The following is a 21,304-nucleotide window of genomic DNA, read 5'->3' as shown; positions in this document are numbered from 1 at the left end:
GTGGTCGTTAGTACGACGTGGTAACACAATGCGCAGTTTGGCGAGGAATCAGCAGTGGATTGATCCAAATTGACAATGATTATTCTTGGAAGAAGAAAATTATATTCAAGGGAAGTATGAGGAAAATAGGTGGAAACGGGGAACAGTAACTGATCACTGACAATATTCATGCAAATAAAACAGTTGACCACTTAATAGAAAAAGTAGACCATTTTTTGTGGTTATTAATTTAAATCCCACAACGGTGGTTCAATTAACTGTATTGATAAATTAATTAACACGGAAGTTTGTACCTACATAATATTATTATTATTATTGTGTTTGTCCACTGCCTTCGATATTTTAAACAACTTTAGAAGGCTGTGGTTTATCGCTTTATGGAAACTTCTGTATTGAATTCTTATAACATTATTCTGTACTAAAAGCACTCTTTACAAGACACTTGTAACGCCAGTGCTCACCTACGCATCGGAAACCTGGACATTAACTCTGCGAAATGAACGAGCCCTGAACATTTTTGAAAGAAAAATTCTCCGCCGTATAATATGGACCGATCAGGGAGGGACGGCACCAATTGGAGGAGAAGATATAATGCTGATCTCTACGGGCTGTACGAAGAATGCAGCGCAGTTCAATCAATCAAGATTGGGAGACTGCGATGGCTAGGTCATGTGCACCGTATGAATGACAATGAACCGGCAAAGAGAATGATGTCCCGCAATCCAATAGTGCGTAGAAGAAGAGTCAGGCCAAAGATTCGCTGGTTGGATGGAGCTGCCAGTGACTGCCGTATTCTGGGGGTACCGAATTGGAAAACGGCCACACTGGATAGGAACAGGTGGAAGAAGCTTTTGGAGGAGGCCAAGACCTACACCGGATTGTCGCGCCCCTGATGATGATGATGATGGAAACTTCTGTACAGGAGCAAAACACGAATCGGATACATTCGTTTTACTAAATCAGGTGGTAGGTACATTTTTAATTTTAGAGTGGTAAAAAACAACAATTTTGAACGACATGTACTCTAACTGATTTATATATAAAAATAACTCGGCCAAGTTTCCATTTTCCACGACGTAAAAAGCATTTGTCCGAGTATTGATAATTGGGAGAAAAGTCGGAAAATTACACGTATAATATTACAAAAACGACTTGTTTGAACTAGAATAGTTCAGTTTCAAAACTTACAATACCACTTTAGAGACAAATAATATGTTATCGGTGTACCACTAGTCTTTTGATAAGAATAATACATATAAGGATATTTTAGCCTTTCTGATCTGGCAATATAAAAACAATCCTTTTAGATTTAGATATGGAAGGGGTTTTTCTCGTGTCAATGAAATTAATGTGTAATATTTTTTTTTCAAATTAATTTTCCGATTTACAAATTGGCGCGCGTAGTGTCACTTCAAATCATTGGCTACTCCCTCTGTGGGTCTATTCTATACTTATCGACCGCTAAAGTGATAAAGTGATAAATATTATCAAACTTAGGGTAGGTTTGAATCAAAATATTAGCACTTATTGTAACAATTACACGAAGTTGGTTTTTATTGTTGCAATAAGTGCTATATTTTAACAGCACCTATCTTGCTGCTGTTGAAATATCGCACTTATTGCAACAATAAAAACCAACTTCGTGTAATTGTTACAATGAGTGCTAATATTTTGATACAAACCTACCCTAAGTTTGATACTATTTGTCACTGTAGTGTTCGATAAGTATAGAATAGACCCACAAGTGTACGTACGCGTACGGCAGAACACAGAACCACGAACGATTCTGTTTTTGTGGAATATCCATTTCTGTCAAAATTTGTAAGTATTTATTTTAAAATGTTCATTTTGAAGATGTGATTTAATACATTTTCTCAGTTTAAAACTTCGGAAACCGGCCGAAAACAATGTAGTAGTTTAAAATGAAACATTATTCAATGTAAGGGGAAACGTAAAAAAAACATGTATTTGAATCAAATCCAATTAACAATGAAAACGAATCAGTCTTTGTAGGTCGTATTTGTTTTTATCTTTCTAAATACCTTTCTTGGTGTGAGGTCACATAGCCAATCAAATAGGTACGTATATTAAGGTTTAATGGCGGTCCATCGTCTAAGTGTGTCAGCATTAAGCATTAATTGAACGTGTATCTTAATAAATAGTCGCCAAAAAGCACCTCCATATAAATAGGAAAAGGTATTCGTCATAAAACTTTAGTCGAGGCGAACTTTTGTTGGAACGATAAACGTGTATTTATTTACCACGGCCATTATACAGATATAAGTATTATTTTGTGTTGAGGTTTAACAGTACAGTAACTTTGAACTTTCTAAACCCTAGTTAGATGTATATAATATAGATAGACTGTCGATTTATGAATGTTATGAATGTTATGATATATGGAAACAATATCAAAATAATGACAGCTACAAAAGTCACGAAGTATTCATGCAACGCCGCATATGAATTCTTGCCATTTTTTTTTTAAATTTCGAGTTTCCGATGATTATTAAAATATTTCTTAATCGCTTTACAATGATAAAAGTATACAAATGGCACAATGTAAATAATAATTTAACCGTTTCTTTGTCAGTAGTTAACTGAATAAATTGACCCACTACGGATACAGTATACCTAGTAAGGTATACTAACTGGATTCGTATATTTTTCTTTTGGCATGGTAAGAAATTCGTATCTTTGCTTAGTTATTGTGTGTTTACGAAAGTAAAATTTCAACGTTGTTGATAATATAAAAACCTACGTGAGAATGAGTTTAGGTGGACTTTGTTTTATAAATTCTTAAAACAGGGTTGCTTAACTCATCCGGTGTACTTCCTTGTACCTATCTAATTTATCTACTGATCTATTTCGTTTTTTATGTAATACTGTTATATTTATATATCTTTGTTTCTAAATGTCATGTTGTGAACGTCTTAAACTTATAATTTGTAATGTCCACAATATGTTAAAAAATAAATTGAATTGAATTAAATTGAATAACAATGATGTGTATTTAATAATGCTAATCGTTCGTATTTGCATTTTTAATCGGTATTATACAATACATTTCTAATGCTTGTAAGGTAATCATAGCCTTTAGGTTATTGTTTACTTTACGTGAATACTCGCCAACGGCCAGCCGATACCCACAACGAAATTGTGTTTAGCGATTTGTGACATTCCACATTCCACGCATCGGACCAAATCGTCTTGTCAAACTCGTCATAGTTTTCCGCCGTACACCAGGAAAATAAGAAAAGTGCGTCAAGTTACTTAGTAGCAAGTTGGCGCAGTGCCAAAAAATGGTTTCATAACCTTGTTTTATTTAATTTGAGATAATAAGTTTATTGTCCTTTCGAAGTGTCCTATTATATCTAGAACTTCTGTTTAATACATTTTAGATAGTAAAGTAACTAATCTAATATTGAACAAATGCAACATATTGACACGTACACGTCTTGGTCAACATTTCTGGTTTAATAAACTTTAACATTTCCATTTGGATGTTGCCAAACCGTGTATACTTGATGCACTGAGTTATAATATATTAGCTAATTTCATATTATACAATATACATTCTAGCCGTATACAATAAATTCTTGACTGGCAGCACTTCACTCCGGTGACTGCCTTTTTCCGATATTGCAGAGTGCAACACACACATTCAAAAACCTGCTTGTAGTGTTTTGCTATTCAGTTGTTTCATTCGTTGATTTAAAAGAAAACTACCAAAGTATATATTTCATTTGTTTCAGGTAATTTTTGCCCTATTGTATTATTACTGTTGAAAGTAAGCTAACTTCAAGTATGACCAAAAGTAGGAACCATTTTTGCGCATACGGGCGCTCCACAAAGCGATAGCGAATTGGTAACTACTAAAATAAACGACTTGATGCGTCGTGCATAATATTTTTTCATTTCCTGAGCGGGTTCAATGTACAAAGATAGCGTTGCGTACTGAACGACGTATAAAATGTGATAGAAACGTGTTTTCACATCGACGGTAATGTACGGCAAAGTTCTTACGTATATAATAATATTATTATGTAACTTTTAAGTACACGCGACCGTTTCGCGGTCATTTCATATGAACCCTTATGTTGTTTCTTGGGTGCATTCATTTTTTGCCATACCGGCTTGCGTCAATCAATAAATACAGTTTATGCTATATGACATTGACTTCGGTGTTTTTGTCGTCGACACGACATTATAATAACATACTGTCCGACATAATTTCTCCTTTCTTCATTTGAAAGCAAAATTCATAAATAATTTATGAACTTTCGCGGGTAAAAATAGGCACCCAGATCCTGATAGATATATTATTAAAATCAGTTTTCCAGTAGGTAAATATGTAAAAGTAAATTTAAAATAGACGGTTCATCCTCATAATCCGATAAAAAGGGGGAAATATACTTAAAAATTAAATAAGGGAGGAAAAGAGATAATCAAAGGCTCCCGATTAAAAATGATTGTCTAATTTATTGTCTAATAGATTGGACATTTTGCATCAATGTAAAGAGGGAGAAAAATAAATAAATTGATAATAGACAATCATGTCGTGATCTTATTTTCCGAAATCATGTCGTAATTTATCTACATACACACTACAATCTACAGTCTACACCTACAATCTAGGTGGGGCATTGGTAACAAATTCAATAATTTCTTCTTGTATTGGCAGCCCAAAACCAAAATGGCGGGTCGCGTTCTGGCTTGAAATCTGTTTTTTTTAGATAACCTACGTACCTACTTCTCGGTGTTTTGTGTGATTATTCATCTTACAAATAATGACCAATCATTGCTTTTGACTGCCTACATAAAATAAACGAGAGAGTATTTTCTCCACAGGTGTTTATAGCTAAATTTTATATTCGAATGTGTGTTTGGATATGGCAATATTTGAGATGCTTGAAATATCAAATTAAAGACAATTTTAATTATACACTACCCAATTCTATGAATGAAAGTATTCAAAGGTTATTTTGGCAAAATCTGCACATGGAATTATATATAATATGTAATTAACTAATTGGGTAAATCTGCAATTATAGTGAAATGTCACAGTAGAAGTCAAATGAACATGCAGTGTGAAGTTACTTATAGCTAACTTAATCAGTATGCCAGAGGTCATTTTCTTCGTATCCGGAAATTTGTACGTAAACAGTTCACCGCAGGACACTTTATTCGTGCGCCGCAGTACGTGAAACATGAGTTCGTGTAACATTTAATCAAATGACGAGTTCTTCGTTGATCATTTCACCGTGGTTTATATTTGTACGTATGCTACAACATGTGGCGAATTTTATGAGATGTCTTTATTAGGTTAGGTTAGGTTAGGGTTAATTAATAAATTTGAACAGTACTATTTGCAAACTATCGCCCCATTTTGTAAGATACGTACAAATTTATTCCACGGTGAAATGTTCAACGAAGAACTCGCCATTTGATAAAATGTTATATGAACTCATGTTTCACGTACTGCTGCGCACGAAAAAGTGTCACACGATGAACTGCATACGTACAACTTACATGTAACCCATTTTCTTTGCTTCATATCTTTATAGATAGAAGAAGGTTTTTTTTTCAATATTCTTGGTAGGTACAGACATATTGCAGGTATGTAAATATAGTACCTACATATGAAAATTCTTCATACCATTGTGTTCCGGGAAAACGTTTCGTATAGACTTACGCAATATTATGTTGTATCATATGGATTAACAACATAATATGTACAGTGTTGGCATTGGCGGGGATATGCGAAATTACAAAGTGGATGGCAAAAACATGTGCTGATAATAATTCATTGTATGCATCCGCAATGACAGTGTATTTTGTAGTATTGGCTATACGTATTCAATTTATATGGTAAATATTTAGTACGTACGACAATATTGATACAAATTTATTTAAAACTAGCATTTAAGTCGAGACATTTTGTATGGTTCAAATGTGGTTACAGGAAACAGCAATAAATACAGTAATTTTCAGGGGTGTCCTAAAATGTGGTAGCCCTCACAGTCACAGATATTATTAGAAATAATACTAAAAAATATGTATTTATCTGCGACATGCGGGCAAGTTGTGGAGAGGTAAAGAAATGCCATGGCGTCTCAGCTTTGCAAAAATGAATTGAACGATTCTTCGTAACCTCGCAACTACAGCCTCGGACGCCTAGACTATAACACAATTTGTATGAATCAAGCATGATATCTACTGTCGTACATAACGTAGACATCTGCAGGTAGGTAGAATTTACCATCCGATTCATATTTTGTACCTATTAATTGATTTCGATCATTCATATACATCCATTCGGGTTTGAGTTATGGTTAAAGAGACGATAACCCAGGGCTTTCAATTTAGATTTTTTAGTTTTTGATTTAGTGATTGGTACGAGTGCAGCTCCGCTGAACGCGGTTTTTTTCAAACTAAAAGGTTGCAATCGTGCAGTGTGTGCGGCGGTACATTTAGCTACATGTGAATGTCAACACAATCACATCGGCATGTTCGACGTGTTGCAGTCGAGACGCGTTTATATGTGCGAGGTCGTTCTACACTCTCGCGCTCGTCCTCGCACGTGTAGTCTTGGCGAGAGTATAACAATATGTACGGCATAGCACAAGAGCCAAAGTAAGTGCCGTTTAGGCCCACTGCCCGTGCGCGCATCGCCCGAACTCCCGTAGTGTGCTCGGCCACTAAGGGTAAATGCGGCCCTGCAAACAATGCCTACTTGTTGGTAGCTATCTTGTTATTTTGTTTTTTTTTTAATCAGTCTTGTTTTGTTAATAAACATTACGGATTGACGTAAGTACCTATTCATAATTATTTATTCACGCAATAAACAATTTTCATTTGCGTCACAAACGCGTTGTATTTAACTTAATCCACGATATATGAAATTTTCCGTAAGTCTTATTATTTAGTTTGTAGGTATAACATATTATTTTTGGAAAATACAATATCCAGTAGTATCTTTACTCATTTCAAATTTTAATCGTAATTAAAATTGATTTAAAAATATCATTTTATATTATAAGAGCATAATAATAATATTATGTCCTTTTGTATTTTATTACCACATTTTTCTTAGCTCGTATTCTTGTTTGTCCGGTGGTTGTTTATCCAGTACAAATCTTGCAATCGATTTTTAACCAACCACATTTGAAAGAATGTATCAGAACACGATGCCAATGCATTCTTTTAATACGTTTAGCCATCTTTAAGTAGAATTGAATTCATTTTCAGTTAATTCTGTTTTGTATGAAAAGCTATTTCGGAAGAAATCCGTAATCCAATCCACTATTATTGGTTGCTAAGGGGGTGGTCCTAGCAACTAAATTATTAATATATACGTGCGTTACTATGGAAATCAAAATGACATTTCAGTATTCTATATTTGTTTGTTTGTTGCAATATAGCAAAAAAATGATTTGTTGACAATTGCCTCATTTGTCCTAAATTATTAATACATAGAATTGTCAAGTTTATATGATTCAACAGAAAATTTAGGTACCTATATAAAAGTTCTTTTTATCTTGTAATTATTTATCAATTAGAATTAAAAGATTACTATCACTAAATATATAAGCACTTATGTATTTTTATGATATCTGTAAAAAATTTGGAATAACAATATTTCTTATCGTGAGGATAGTATTGAATACCTACTATTTCCGTATTTAATTTGGTAACTACGTACAACTAAAACTTATCGTATTTTTTACGCAGTATTCACTCATTTATTTATAGCTGATACCTACTATTAGCTTAAGGCGATGTCTTTATCTACCAGAGGCACCTAGCGGAAAAATACGTAGCTTGCGATTTGAGACATTTTTTTGATAATTTACAATTATTTCAACTGTATCTTTAAAAACATGAATTAGTCAAAAAATCACTTAGTTACAGCATAGAAAAGTTAATAAACTACATTTTTATAATAAATATGACCATAAAATAATATATAATAATAAGATGGGATCCTTTAAAATATTCACATTTTATAACATTTTTTTAAAAATTGTAAGTTTATCTTTGACTTAAAATAACAAAAATTTAATGTTTCAGATACATATTTTTTAATTATTACAGTCGAAATTGTAAATTATCAAAAAAATTTCTGAAATTGCAAGCATCGTATTTTTCCCGCTAGGTGTCTCTGGTAGGTAAATATTTCACCTTACGGGTAATCGTAAGTTTTAAAACTTCATTTAAAATTAAAATTATTGCCAATAAAAAATGTATTAAGTTGATCAATATGTATCTAAAAAATGGATTTTTTTAATTTAAAATTAAACTAACAATTCAAAAAAAATCGGTGTGTGTACTTATGTAGGTACGCACGTTAGAAGTTATACTTTGGCGTAACAAAACAAAAGCAAAGCGTCATAACCTAGATTCTTCGACTAGCTCTTAATAATCTTGTTAAATTACACACTCAAGAAAAAGGGCCGCTTTTTGGAGTGCCGTTGGTTTATTTCTATACACTCTATATAACTAAATTATATAATTATTTCTCGTTTTTTTTTTATTTTTAAAGTAACAACTGTCACTCTGATGTTTAATCGTTTGTTTACATAAAGAATAGCAAATAGCCGACAATAATAAATTCGTTGCCTAGGCGACAGAACAATGCTACTATCAAACTTGCGTTTGTATACAGCTGACTGATTCGCAGCTAACTTCATACTGTCGCGCACTTTCGTGACGGTGTGCGCGCGCAGCTCTCAATTTCACCCTCTACCAAACGCCCCAAATGAAGTATACCTTCAAAAAGAATCTGTAAGTATAAAATATTATGCATTTTTCCCTACATCGTATTTTATGAATATGCTATCAGATATCAGCGGTGACTTGCTTTTCTAAAATATAAAAATGTATATAACTTGATTTTTATTATATTAATATCGAATCGAGCTTTGATGCGATCACAATACTAAAGTTCAAATATATACTCCATTTATACGTGCATGGATTTACTGCTGAGAGTACGTATTATCGCGGCCATAACAAGAAAATGCACGTGTAAACATGTATTACCGTGCAAGTTACAAGATTGCATGCATGTATCAAAAAATTTCAGAAGTTTCTGAACTTTCATGTGACGATTGGAGTGTGCTATTTCTGCACCTGCGCAAGTAGAATGATAGTCACAAACCGGGAAAAAAACAAACCACACCGCGCAGAGACTCATTTTGACGTTTACTGATTTTCACAACCTGTCAAATAGCACCATACAATGACAACATCGCGTCTCACTTACTCTTGAAGAATGAGATTGGAGAGACAGTCAGCACTTTTATGTGTAAGCAGTTATTATCGCGATAGTTTAAAATACACACTATTGGTGCACGTAAATCCATACACGTGGACAGGCGCTAATATATTATTATAAATAAAAAGGATTGTAATTGTACCTAGACGTTTATATTTTCAAGAAAAATCTATTTTTTTAATTAAAAATAATCGCAAAGTCTTGCCAAAAAGTAGTTACACCTTGAAATCATTTTTATAAAAATATGGTTCAACAACATGATCTATTTTAAAGCAATGAAGTACTAAAGTATTTTGGATGTTTAGCTTGGTTTAAATATCACATCATAATAATTATTAGTGAAGTAAAGTCTTATTTGTGAGGGAAATTTATTTGGTACCTATCTAGAAATGAATTAATAAAAATTGCGGAATCCAGTTGCATAAAATACTCTTTTTTTTAAATCAAGTACTGCCCAATTATTTATTGTTCATTAATCCTACTGGGTCGCCATCTTTTATTCACATAACCACACTTAGATCACCTTCAAAAAATCCGTTGAGAGTAAAAGATATTTTAGTTCTTCCCAAAAAAAATAAGATCATCTATGCATGTATCGCTTTAAGGTACCAGAGGAGAAAAAATAAGATCATCTATGCATGTATCGCTTTAAGGTACCAGAGGAGAAAAAATAATAAAATGTAGTGTGTACTGTTTGAGACTAAACTAGTAAGATGCGCCATTTTCAGCCTGATTAAGATTTTCACTTTGCGTAGGCATGTCTCCCCCTTTACATGTTTAAGATGATAAGTTTCCCTGATATTTTACAAAATGTTTTAAAGGTTTCGCCGAAAAAAAGTTTGAGAATCACTGGTCGATCTATAGCCACGTGCTAATATTTATAGCATAATAGTGATTTATAATAACTTAATATATTTATACTAAATGCCGGAAATAGACAATAGTCATAATAATTTACCTTATGACATGTGCGTCACCAATTTTTTTCAATTTAAAATCACGTCTACCATAATATTATGCACTTATGTTTTATTGGCCTAGCAATAAATATTAATGGTTGTATATTATAGGCCAAAAAACATGTTTTTACAGTAGCAGGCATGTAGTGTCATAGCGGTGCGGTATTCTCATATTATTTTAATAGTGAAAAAAATATACCAATCAATGAATTCGCATAAATCTCTTTTTAAATTAGTATTCCTTATCATGCCATACCTACCATAATTAAATTTAATCTCGGACATAAATTTTAATCATTCACGTTATTTTCAATTCAACGTGCATCATAAAATTTAGTCTTTATAATTAATTGCAAAAATATATACCTAATTAAACTGGATATTTCTGAAGATAGGTACTGCAGAAAAGTAATTCTTAAAAATTTAAAAATAGTTAATAATTACCTAATCATAACGGAAAAAAAGATGAATTGAATCAACACCATTGAATTACTAAATACGAGTATCAGCTCATAGAAACATTGGCGTTCCCATATAAACTTGTCCAAAACTCAGTCTTGCTCTCCTGAAAAGTATTGATTTCAGACTTATCTCGCCTTATCTTCTTATTGGTTAATATTTTAAATAATTTATTGAAGCATTATTTAAAATAATGGCACTATTTCTATAAAGAATTAAAATCATATTTGGTAATCTTCTTCAATAAAAAAACAGTATTTTTTTACTGATCTGAGTTTGGTAATAGTTTCCTTAGTATACCTACCTATTTACCAATTATTTGCTAAGTTTTTTCACTTTTTATAAATGCTGACCAATCTTTAATAAAAATATTGATAAAAATTCAATCATGTACATATTATATTCCGAGTATAATAATAAAAATATATTATCTCTTCATTTCCAGATTTGACGAGAAGGAGAGTGTCTCCGGTGTCCAGCAGCTGAAGTCGTCAGTGCAGAAGGGCATTAGAAGTAAATTACTGGAGTTGTACCCTCATTTGGACGGCCATGTCGAATCCATTCTGCCCAAAAAAGAAGCGTGCAAGATTGTCAAGTGGTCAGTAAAGATGTGTATATTTGCTACACTTTTAATATTCATGTGCTATTATTGACACTGCGATTTTTAAGTATATTATTATCACTATATCAAAGTAGATTACTAAACTGGTCCTGATTATTTTTAAATTACGTGGAATAAGTTCTACATATTGTGTTTTATATTATTTAATACCAGTAGCGAGGAGTGGAAGTAGGCTGTTCAGATTATTCTGTTAAGATTCGATATAATTTAATGCACACTTAACTTTTTCAGTCATACTTATTTGTTTTCATTGAACTAAGAATACAATTTGCAGATGGTGCTGGTTAGTTTTTAAAATTCAATTAAACCTTGCCTAAACTAAACCATAATAGTTTAGGTATGCTATGTGCGATCCGACAAAAATAGTGCACACTTTTTCAGTCATAATTATTTGTTTTTATTGAATTAAGAATACATAATATTACTGATGTTTTTTAAAATTCATTGAGCCCTGCCCTCCCCAAACTATAATTATAATCATGTTATGGCATAATTTCAGATATTTTATAGACAAACGAATATTTTTTTACTATTTATTATGACTTGGATTAGGCAGGGTTTAATTGATGTTTAAAAACTAACACACTCTATCTACACATTGATGTCTTTGTTCAATGAAAACAAAAACGTTTGTCTGATAAAGATTAGTGTGCACTATTTATGTTGGATCTTAATGTGGAAATACTGTATTTCTTGGTACTCAAAGCATCGCGTCCACACGGTGGCGGGTTTGGGAATTTGGAGGTCTGAGGCACTGACTGATTTTGAGGCCTCCCATGATAAAAAAAAAATTAAATCACTAATCCTAACCTATAACACACCTAGTAAACATGTCAATGTATCTCTTTCTAGGATCACATCATGTTATTATAAATTATTATTATTGAAGGTGACACAAATATATTAGTGTTTTATTTTTTTGTATACAACTATGTATCTGTTTGAGTAGTTATGTTGGTTGCAGGCATTTTGTTATGCTTTGGGTAATATTCTATACATACTTTGTTAGAAATACTATTTTATGACTGGTTTGAACTGTTTCGAGATCTCCTTTTCAATCACCTGCATCAACGAAAATCACCACTGAACATATTATTGCACTCTTTGTATCATCATTTTTGCCTAAATGAAACCACGACCCAAGGTTTTCATAAACTGAACTTTAATTGTCATTGAATTGAAATAGTCAAATATATTTTTTTTGTTTAAAACTGAGGACTTTTAACCTATGTGAGTAGATAGTCACTTGTCGGGGTGCACCACATAACGCGGATGTATCTGGTTTTCAAACTCTGACCTATGCAATCGTGGCTCATATGTTCCCGATTCCATGAGAAATAATCTTATCTCTATATCCTGTTATAAAATATTGAATTGACCTCCCAGAATGAACACTGACACTGACTGACACATGACCCAGGATGAAGATTATGATCTGTGGAAGATGACAACAGAATAATATAATTTTCTTATGACATCAATATAAATGTTAAACGACTTTTACAACAATCTGTGGTAATTTCTTTCCTGTGTTGCCACCGTATCTTCATAATGCACGTTTTCGTCATTACTAGTTGCAGATTGTTTCAATATACAATGTATATTTGATCAGCTCACATGTAGACATAAATTATTTTTATTGTTTACTATTCGTGAATAGCTTGAGGCCTGAGTTGAGACTCACATTAATAATTTTATTTACATGTATGGATAATTAAAAGTTTTTTTGATAAAGAGAAAGGTTTGAAGATAATAAATATATCGATACCCCAAGTTCAATAGGGGAACAACTCAAAATTTAAAGGTTTTGAGCTAAGAATGCCATTCGATGTAAAATAATCTTCTCTTTATAATTCAGCAAAAAAAAAACAATCAAAAATTTCTTTAATGTGTCATAAAATCGAATAACCCTTTCTGAGATTAATCAGTAATTCCTTTATATAATCAAATTTATTGGTTAATTCTTCATTAAAATGTACAATTTCATTGTGCATTGATAAATTCCACTAAATTAAATATAAAAAAATATACACTTTCATCGAAATCAAGGCTTTAAAATTAAAATGAGAATTACTGCAAAAAATTCAAACGCCATTATCTTGGAACAAAGTTTTATGAGTTGTTCCCCTATTGAACTGGGGTATCGATATGCTGATTAATGAGTGATCCTGCAAGAAAGTCATCTTTATAAGACAATCAGATCAGGCACATATACAAGGGGGAGGCATCTTCGGGTCCAAATCCCCCCTCAGGGAAACCAATTTGTCCAGATTAACTAGCACAATCACTGCTGACCTTTTAATTACCACATTTAAATAACACATTAATTATATCTAATGGCCAACCGCTCCAAACACACCAGTCGCGGTGTTAGCACTAAGTGAGTCAATAGATTATTACTTACTGCGGTGATATTAAAATATTTTCATGCGTAATATGTAAAAGACTAAAAATGCATTGCAAATAATAGTTGTAATAAATTCATATGTCAGTACCAAGCTTCAAATTTTTTTTTTAGTGAAATTTTGTTTGTTTCTGTTTCTCGGGATTTGAAAAATACTAATCTCGTAATATCAGTATCACAAACCCTAATAGGTACCTCATCGCAAGTTTATATAAAGCACGGACGAGGAACCCTAAATCTCAGTCCGTACCCGTTTTTAATGAATTAAATTCTTATAACATTATATTAAATCATTCATAAAAGATTATGTAAATCGAAAATAAAACAGAAAAATATGATACCATTTAATTTGACCACTTGTAGATGTTCTTGATGGTAAATTACGTCATACGATCCTGCTTTTAGGGCGCCAATACCTTTAGGCGACGCTGCTAAATAAGACTGTGATTATTGTTTCAGCCATGACCACATAGAAATTATGGTGAACAGCACAGGAGAGCTACTTTTCTTCAGACAACGAGAAGGACCGTGGATGCCCACCTTGAGACTACTACATAAATGTATGAATCATCAAGTACTTACCTCCGCAAACAAATTATATTTTTGCTTCTATGTTTTCAAAACCATTGTTTCATACTCAAAACTTTTCAAAGTCAATCTAACACATGTAGATCTCAGCTCGTAGAAGCTTTAACATTTATTTAGTATTGTATTGTGCGCTGTAAACAAGTCTTGACAATTGCTTCTCAGATATATTGCCAACCGACTGAGACACACGTATCACTATTATGTTGTTGGATAAATTCTGTAAATAGAATGTGAACTTAATTTTTGAAAGGATATTAAATAAAAATAAAATTATCTATTTCTTTCAGATCCCTTCTTTCTACCGATGCAGCAAGTAGACAAAGGAGCGATACGGTTTGTGCTTAGCGGAGCCAATATAATGTGCCCAGGTTTGACATCGCCCGGGGCAAAGATGACACCCACCGACAAAGGCACAGTTGTTGCCATAATGGCTGAAGGAAAGCAGAACGCTTTAGCTGTCGGTTTCACCACACTCTCCACTCAGGATATGTTAGTATTAATACTGATTTTTTTTATTATCTGCACCATTTTTTTTTATTAAATTTGTTGAATAAACAGTCTTGTACTCCTCCATCGTCAAGTCTGATCTTTTTCAAAGTACTGTCAAATCAGCAACTCACAATAAAATTATTACTCTCAAAGAATATGGGTATTTCTCTAGGATAAGCAATGACATTAATATAGACGAAGCATCTGGAAAATAAAATGACACTCACTTTGTGTCGGGTCTGCCGGATGGCGAAATTCATATTTTAATATCGGTATCCTACGCTCAAATGAACATTCTGCTTGCTAGCGGTCTGGCGACACCGCTGGGTCTGCCCATACAAAATTTCTGACTGTCAAGTTTCGACTCCACCGTTATTATTGTGTTGTACAAAATGCCAATGTGCCTAGTTAAAAATTGTAAGAAAAATCTACTAAACACTCCAAGAAAGATGGGATATCACTTTTCATGTGTTAGTATTATTTATTATTGATAAAATTCCATTTAAAGATATTGATGAATGTTCATTCAATGCAATTGAATGACAGAAACCATTGTTCAGACGCCTGTGATGCGCTGGGCTCACATGCGTCTAATCTCCGAGAAGTCGTAAGTAACCTAGAATCTGTTTCTAACGTAATGAGTAAGGACACTAATACTCCATTACAATAAAGGTTATATTACTATAAATTCTCGAAGCTTGTATCGCATAATGGAAATGGATACGTCTATGGTCACGTGACGTCTACCTATACATCTGTGAATGACTTTCATGTACAATTTCTCGTGTGCGCCAATATGAAGTGAGTTGTCCATTTAATATGTCATTGAGTGTAAGAGACAGTATTTTTTTGCCTATATGAACTGCACATTTTTCATTTTGATTCACAAATTTTATTTAGTTATTTAACTCAATTGGGCGACGTGCAGCAAACAATTTCTCATACGCACTCCCTTCAAAGCCTAGGCGTAGTCCACTGTACATTTTTCATCCAATGCGAATACTCAACTAAAATACAATGTGATCTAATACTCCAGATTCAAACATGTGTAATGGAACAAAAGGTGTGCGGGGGTTGATCAGTTTACTCCGCTAAACGTGTGTTTAAGGGGTGATGCTCCTTATGCCAATTTCTATCATTGGTCCTATCAATATGAAATTTTCATCTGACGATTCTTCGTGGTAGGTAGCTATTTGTATATTACATATGTGCTGAGCAATGCCTTGCGAAAATTTCGAATATTCCACACCTTGCCTCGTTGTCTCCAGTGGACTATCTCACTTTTATGTAACACCGGTCGGGGCTAAAGTTGCTCATGTTGTTAATAAACTAACGTACATATTGGTTTTATGTTTTCAGAGCAAAAGTGAACAAGGGGGTCGGAGTAGAGAATTATCACTACCTGAACGATGGGCTATGGCAAATGAAACCAGTGAAATAATTTATGTGCAATGACCAGTGCCAATTTGACATTTAATTGAACAATTGATTGTGTTTATTTATTATGTGGGCTTGATGATCTGTCACTTGATAAAATCTTCTACAGATGTATGTCTACAATTCAACAATGTCACATTAAATTAATTAAAACAAAATTACCAACTTTATGTTTCACACCAATGGATAATGTTTCAACCAATATTTGTAATTCGATCCAGGGCGAAAATGTAATGAAAAAAACTCTTACCTTTGCTATGTCATGTAGTGGAAATAATAATTCAGACTTTTGAGCAAAAGTGACATACAGAATAATAATTTTCAATGCCAGCCAACTGATACTACAGTTTTTATCCATAATGGAATAAACAAAAAGCCTGTCTTGAAATAGCCATTTTTATAATTAAATAATAAAACATTGCGATAATAATGTATTATTTTAATAAAATAATTGGTTAACGGCTATTGAACACTTAGCAATCTGTCTTTGGTATTACTGCATAATAATTATTTTACTTGCTGTAATGATTCAAATCATTTTGAAGACAAGCGCTGCTGTGTAAAATGTTTTTAATTTGCAATGGTTTTACAGTGAATTATATTTAATTGATTGCAGTTATATTAATATTGTATCAATGTACAAACATTCTATTAAAATTTTCTCATTTATGTATTTGTTCAGTTTTCTTATTTTCTAATTAAGTAATATTTTAAGACAAATCGTTCCTTCCACCTGTACCTACGTATAAAATGGACAACACCAAATCGGATGATAATTTATATTCTAACTGTGGGAAACTAGGTATTAAAAAATTGGTATCCAACGAAAAATTAGACTAGGTGTTACATCAAATACTATCAATTTTTATTTTTGATATTGTATTTCCACCGTGACACAAGTAAATACTTACTTATTATACAATTTTTTTGTTTCTCCAGTAGAGCTTTCTCACAGATTTCAAGTTATACACATTTATATTTTTTATAAAAATCAATGTTTTTTAAAATAAATATAAAAAATATTAAAACTATGAATTAGTCAAAAATCTTAACGGTAAAAAATTGAATAACCTATGTACCAAATATCGTAATCAATCTGACAATGAGGCGTAAGTCGAAAAACACAGTTTTGAGATAGAAGCAAAATAAGATATTTTACTCTTTAATTTTTGATTGAAATGTCATTTTTAGAGTATTTTATGAATTTATTGATATAAATTTTAAGCAGTGTAATACTATAGGGCAGTGGTTCCCAAAGTTGACTGGGCTCCGACCCATCTAACAAAAATTTCCAATCTTGGGACCCACCTCTTAGCTGTCTTAGAGAAAAGAGGGCATAAATATTGGTAATGCTCAGATTCCCTAGTGGTGAGTTGTGGAATTACTTAATGCTGTCTTATTTTGTTCTAATTGAAATAAAAAAATATTTTTTATAAGTGTTACCAATATGAATGAAAGACTGTTGAAATAAGAAACACAACTTAAATAAAAAAAAAATATTACTTAAATACCTACACCTGCAAGGTTTTTTTACAAAGTTATTTCAATGGGAAGGATGTATTTGTTTCTTATTTTTCTCCATTACAGTTTTAGCATCAACTTCAACTTTAGTTACTTTTAATCACAGTGAGTTTGATATATCCAATTTATTTTGGTATTTAGTTTTAATGTTAACCATAGCCGAAAATCCGACCTCACATATATATGCGGTAGTAAAGAGGAGGAGGACTTTTATAGTTTCGCTAGGGATGGGCTCATGACATGTGTTTCGTTCGCCGCGCTGTCGCCGACTGAGCTGTCAGTATGGCTGGCGCTAGCTGGCGCTAGCTGGCGATATTCCGCGACTGCTGCCATCTGTAGTGCATTGGCAATTGAAATTATTATTATTTTATCACAATATTTTCCGTAACTTAAGGTTATTTCAATTTTTAGGAATTATAAATAGCTGAATGAAATATCAAATTTATCACTTCCTATTTTTTTTAATTCATGTATACAGTGGTGAGGGCCCACTCAATATTCGCTCGCGACCCATAGTTTGGGAAACCATGCTACATATACTTATATAATTATTTGAGCAGAATTACTTATTTAACATTTTTTTTTTCAATTATATTTACCAAATAATTTTTCAATACAATAGAAAAACTTATTTTTTAGCTCTGTCACTTGTGTGCCTGAGCAGTGGCGCACCCAGGATTTAATATTGGGGGGGGGGCCAAAGAGGAGAATGTAAATTAGTCCCATAGGCTCTTTTTCTTCATATAATTATTTTTACATATTTTCACAATACACAGCGGTATATTTGTACAGTTTCTCCTAGTTTTTATTAAATTGGAGGCACGGCGGTAACCGTTAAGCGTGTCATCAGCGACTGGCGGATTGGAAGTGACTAACAGCGACCATGCTGGACATGTGCGCCTAGTATGCTAAAACATTACTCAAATATTATCAGCTATGCTACCTGCTTGGTCTAGAGAGCTACAATATTTATGCCGAATTCCACTGAAAAAAATATGTTTTTTTGACTTACACTACCACCGACTAGTGGGTGTAGTCGTTCTTATCGCTGAATGTTTATCGTCAATTTTTGGTTTTTTAATATTTAGGTTCCAAAATATTAATTAAAAATGGATAAAAACAGTATTAGTGCATTTAACTTATACACAAACCTACTCAACACAACACAGCCTAATTTCTCGTTTATTGGTCTTTTGTCTATTGCACTCGGTGTACCTACTCCATGGCCCCCACATCCTGAAAAGAGCCCTCAGGCTAGGATATTTGGCGGGCCCCCTACCTACCGCTAAGATTAAAGGCAGTGTGAAACCCTACATTAACGTTTTTCAAATTGTGTTTTAGTTCAAATTAAGGGTACTTACTTATACAGTGAATTATTGGCGATTTTTAATACATCTACTTTAACAATGGAGCTGTCAAGTATCGACACATAATAATCAGAAAATATATTGCACAATTATATAATCTAAAATGTTCATGGCCATGAAATAAGCGCCGCAGGTGACTTTTTTTTATTATTAAAGCTAATTTATGATGTGTGTTTATCTCACTTATCTGGTCAACCCGACACACAGGGCCCCCACAGCCCGGGCCCCCAGGCTAGAGCCCTGTCAGCCCTCCCCAGCCATGACCTACACCACTCCGGAATTCGGGTGGACACCGAGATTTTTTTGATAGTTCCATTAAAGATTGGGTTTCTAAAAAAACCCGACATTAGTGTTTTGAAATTTTTATGTTAGAAATTAAAATCATTTTTTTGCCGTGTTTTTATTTGTCTAAGCCCAAGGTATAGTTTATTGGCTTTCTATTTTAATGTTTAAAATCATTCTGATAATTTTTATGTTTGGGGGGTGCCAGGGCCCCTTGCCCCCCCCCTGGGTGCGCCACTGTGCCTGAGATATGCCAGAACTTTTCCATCCCAGATCTCGACCACTGTTATTGATTGGCTTTCAACATATCATCAATGGTAGGTATAGCTTGTGATTTCTAAACTTTTGTCGATTCTCGAATTAAAGAATAAATTATAAATTTTTTTAGAATTCGTAATTCTATTCTTGAGGAATTTATTTAAACTCTTATGCAAAGTTTTTTTTCCGTTTGGGCGGTTAAGAGCTTTCTGTCAAAAAAAAAAAATCTTCAAAATCATAGTTCTGAGATTACAAGTTGACATGTTTTTTTTATTTTTAAACTTTCTTTCAAAATACAATTTCACAATTTTTTAAATGTACTGGATACATCAAGCAGACAGATCATCACATGTTTTATCGATACTTCATCACCAAATTCGCAGTGGAATCACTTTAGTCTAGTACATTTATCTCCACTTCCTGGTATTATCCATGGGTGACTACTCATCAGATATCATTATATAAGGCTTTATTATAGGCTGTGTAGTCGCTTCTCTTGCATCACACCACTATGCGTGGAAACTACCTGGGCTTAAGTTTTGATTGTGATGGTTTTTACAAACAGCGGCGGCTCCTCTAATACCATGCAAGTGCTACGCACTGCCTGCATTTTTGTAAACATCGCTGAACTTTTCATTGTTATTCATATGTATATCACTCACTTCGCGAAGTAGAACATGTAGCAGTATTATGAACAATACTCCATTCATGAGCGCAAAGCGATTGCGATCCAAATAGATTATCAGTTTGCACAGGATTACAGTGAGGTCATTTTATACTACTTAAACGGTGGTCGAATGTTCCTGTAATGGCGTTTTGTGTAGAATTTTTTACACACTTTTGGATCGGCGCACGAAACGAAGGACTCTAGAAACAAAAACACCAGTTTCTGTTTTATAACAATGTTGGCGAGTTAATTTTTAACAATTTTACAGTTAACATTTTTAATGAATCGCCAACATTTAACGAAAATACAAACTGCCGCGTATATTTCTAAACCACTCAAATACACTCAAAATAATAAAAAAACACTTCAGCCAGTTATTTATTTGACTGACGCATTGTACGCTCGGAGCGTAAAGCCATAAACTGTGACATTTATATTTCTTTATTGATATTAAATCATTCTAGCTGTTCAAAAACTTTTTTGAGAAATAGTATAAATAAACAAAGACATTTAATTTACCTTCTGAGAAGTCGGTAAGAGAACACGGCAGCCTTCGGTGATTGAGGTAATCATGAAAAGACGCTTTACGACCTTAGGTGGCTAGGACCAGTGGCGGCCGGTGATTTTTTGGATTGTAATTTTTGAGGGTGCGCTGGAAACTTACCGTATTGAATTAAATCAATTCGGCGTTGTTTTTGATTTGACAAAAGGTTATTGACATTTGGGAAATTACCTGTATATTTTATATTTTTAATGAAACATGATGCGAGTTACTTAAATCTTTATTGGATTAGTTTTAAGAAACGATTGTATCTCTTATAGTAGATAAATACCTCTTACTTTTAACGGAAGCCATCTTATTCTATATAAGTACATTAGGTATCTTTAGCAATTTGTACACTGTATGAATAATGATTATTATAAAACTGCACTTTGTGAAATAGTATTAAGATTTATTAGCTCATCACTGG

General features: G+C 33.0%; 1 protein-coding gene across 1 annotated transcript in view; it reads left to right on the top strand.

The window, feature by feature from the left end:
- The window catches only part of MCTS1 (malignant T-cell-amplified sequence 1 homolog), a 59,309-nt gene extending 42,398 nt beyond the window's left edge, over positions 1-16,911 (top strand). Inside the window, exons 2-5 of the mRNA XM_085960846.1 lie at positions 11,144-11,296; positions 14,184-14,284; positions 14,600-14,801; positions 16,161-16,911. Of these exons, the coding sequence (XP_085816972.1) occupies positions 11,144-11,296; positions 14,184-14,284; positions 14,600-14,801; positions 16,161-16,242 (538 nt within the window). The 3' untranslated portion in view covers positions 16,243-16,911. The remainder of the gene's footprint in view (positions 1-11,143; positions 11,297-14,183; positions 14,285-14,599; positions 14,802-16,160) is intronic.
- Positions 16,912-21,304: the final 4,393 nt, after the last annotated feature.

The sequence above is a fragment of the Rhyacophila brunnea genome, unplaced genomic scaffold (genome assembly GCF_057557595.1).
Source record: "Rhyacophila brunnea isolate RB1 unplaced genomic scaffold, BYU_Rbru_1.0 scaffold_12, whole genome shotgun sequence".
Lineage (NCBI taxonomy): Eukaryota > Metazoa > Arthropoda > Insecta > Trichoptera > Rhyacophilidae > Rhyacophila > Rhyacophila brunnea.
Note: the sequence above shows the minus strand (reverse complement) of the source record. Positions and strands in the feature narration are given on the sequence as shown.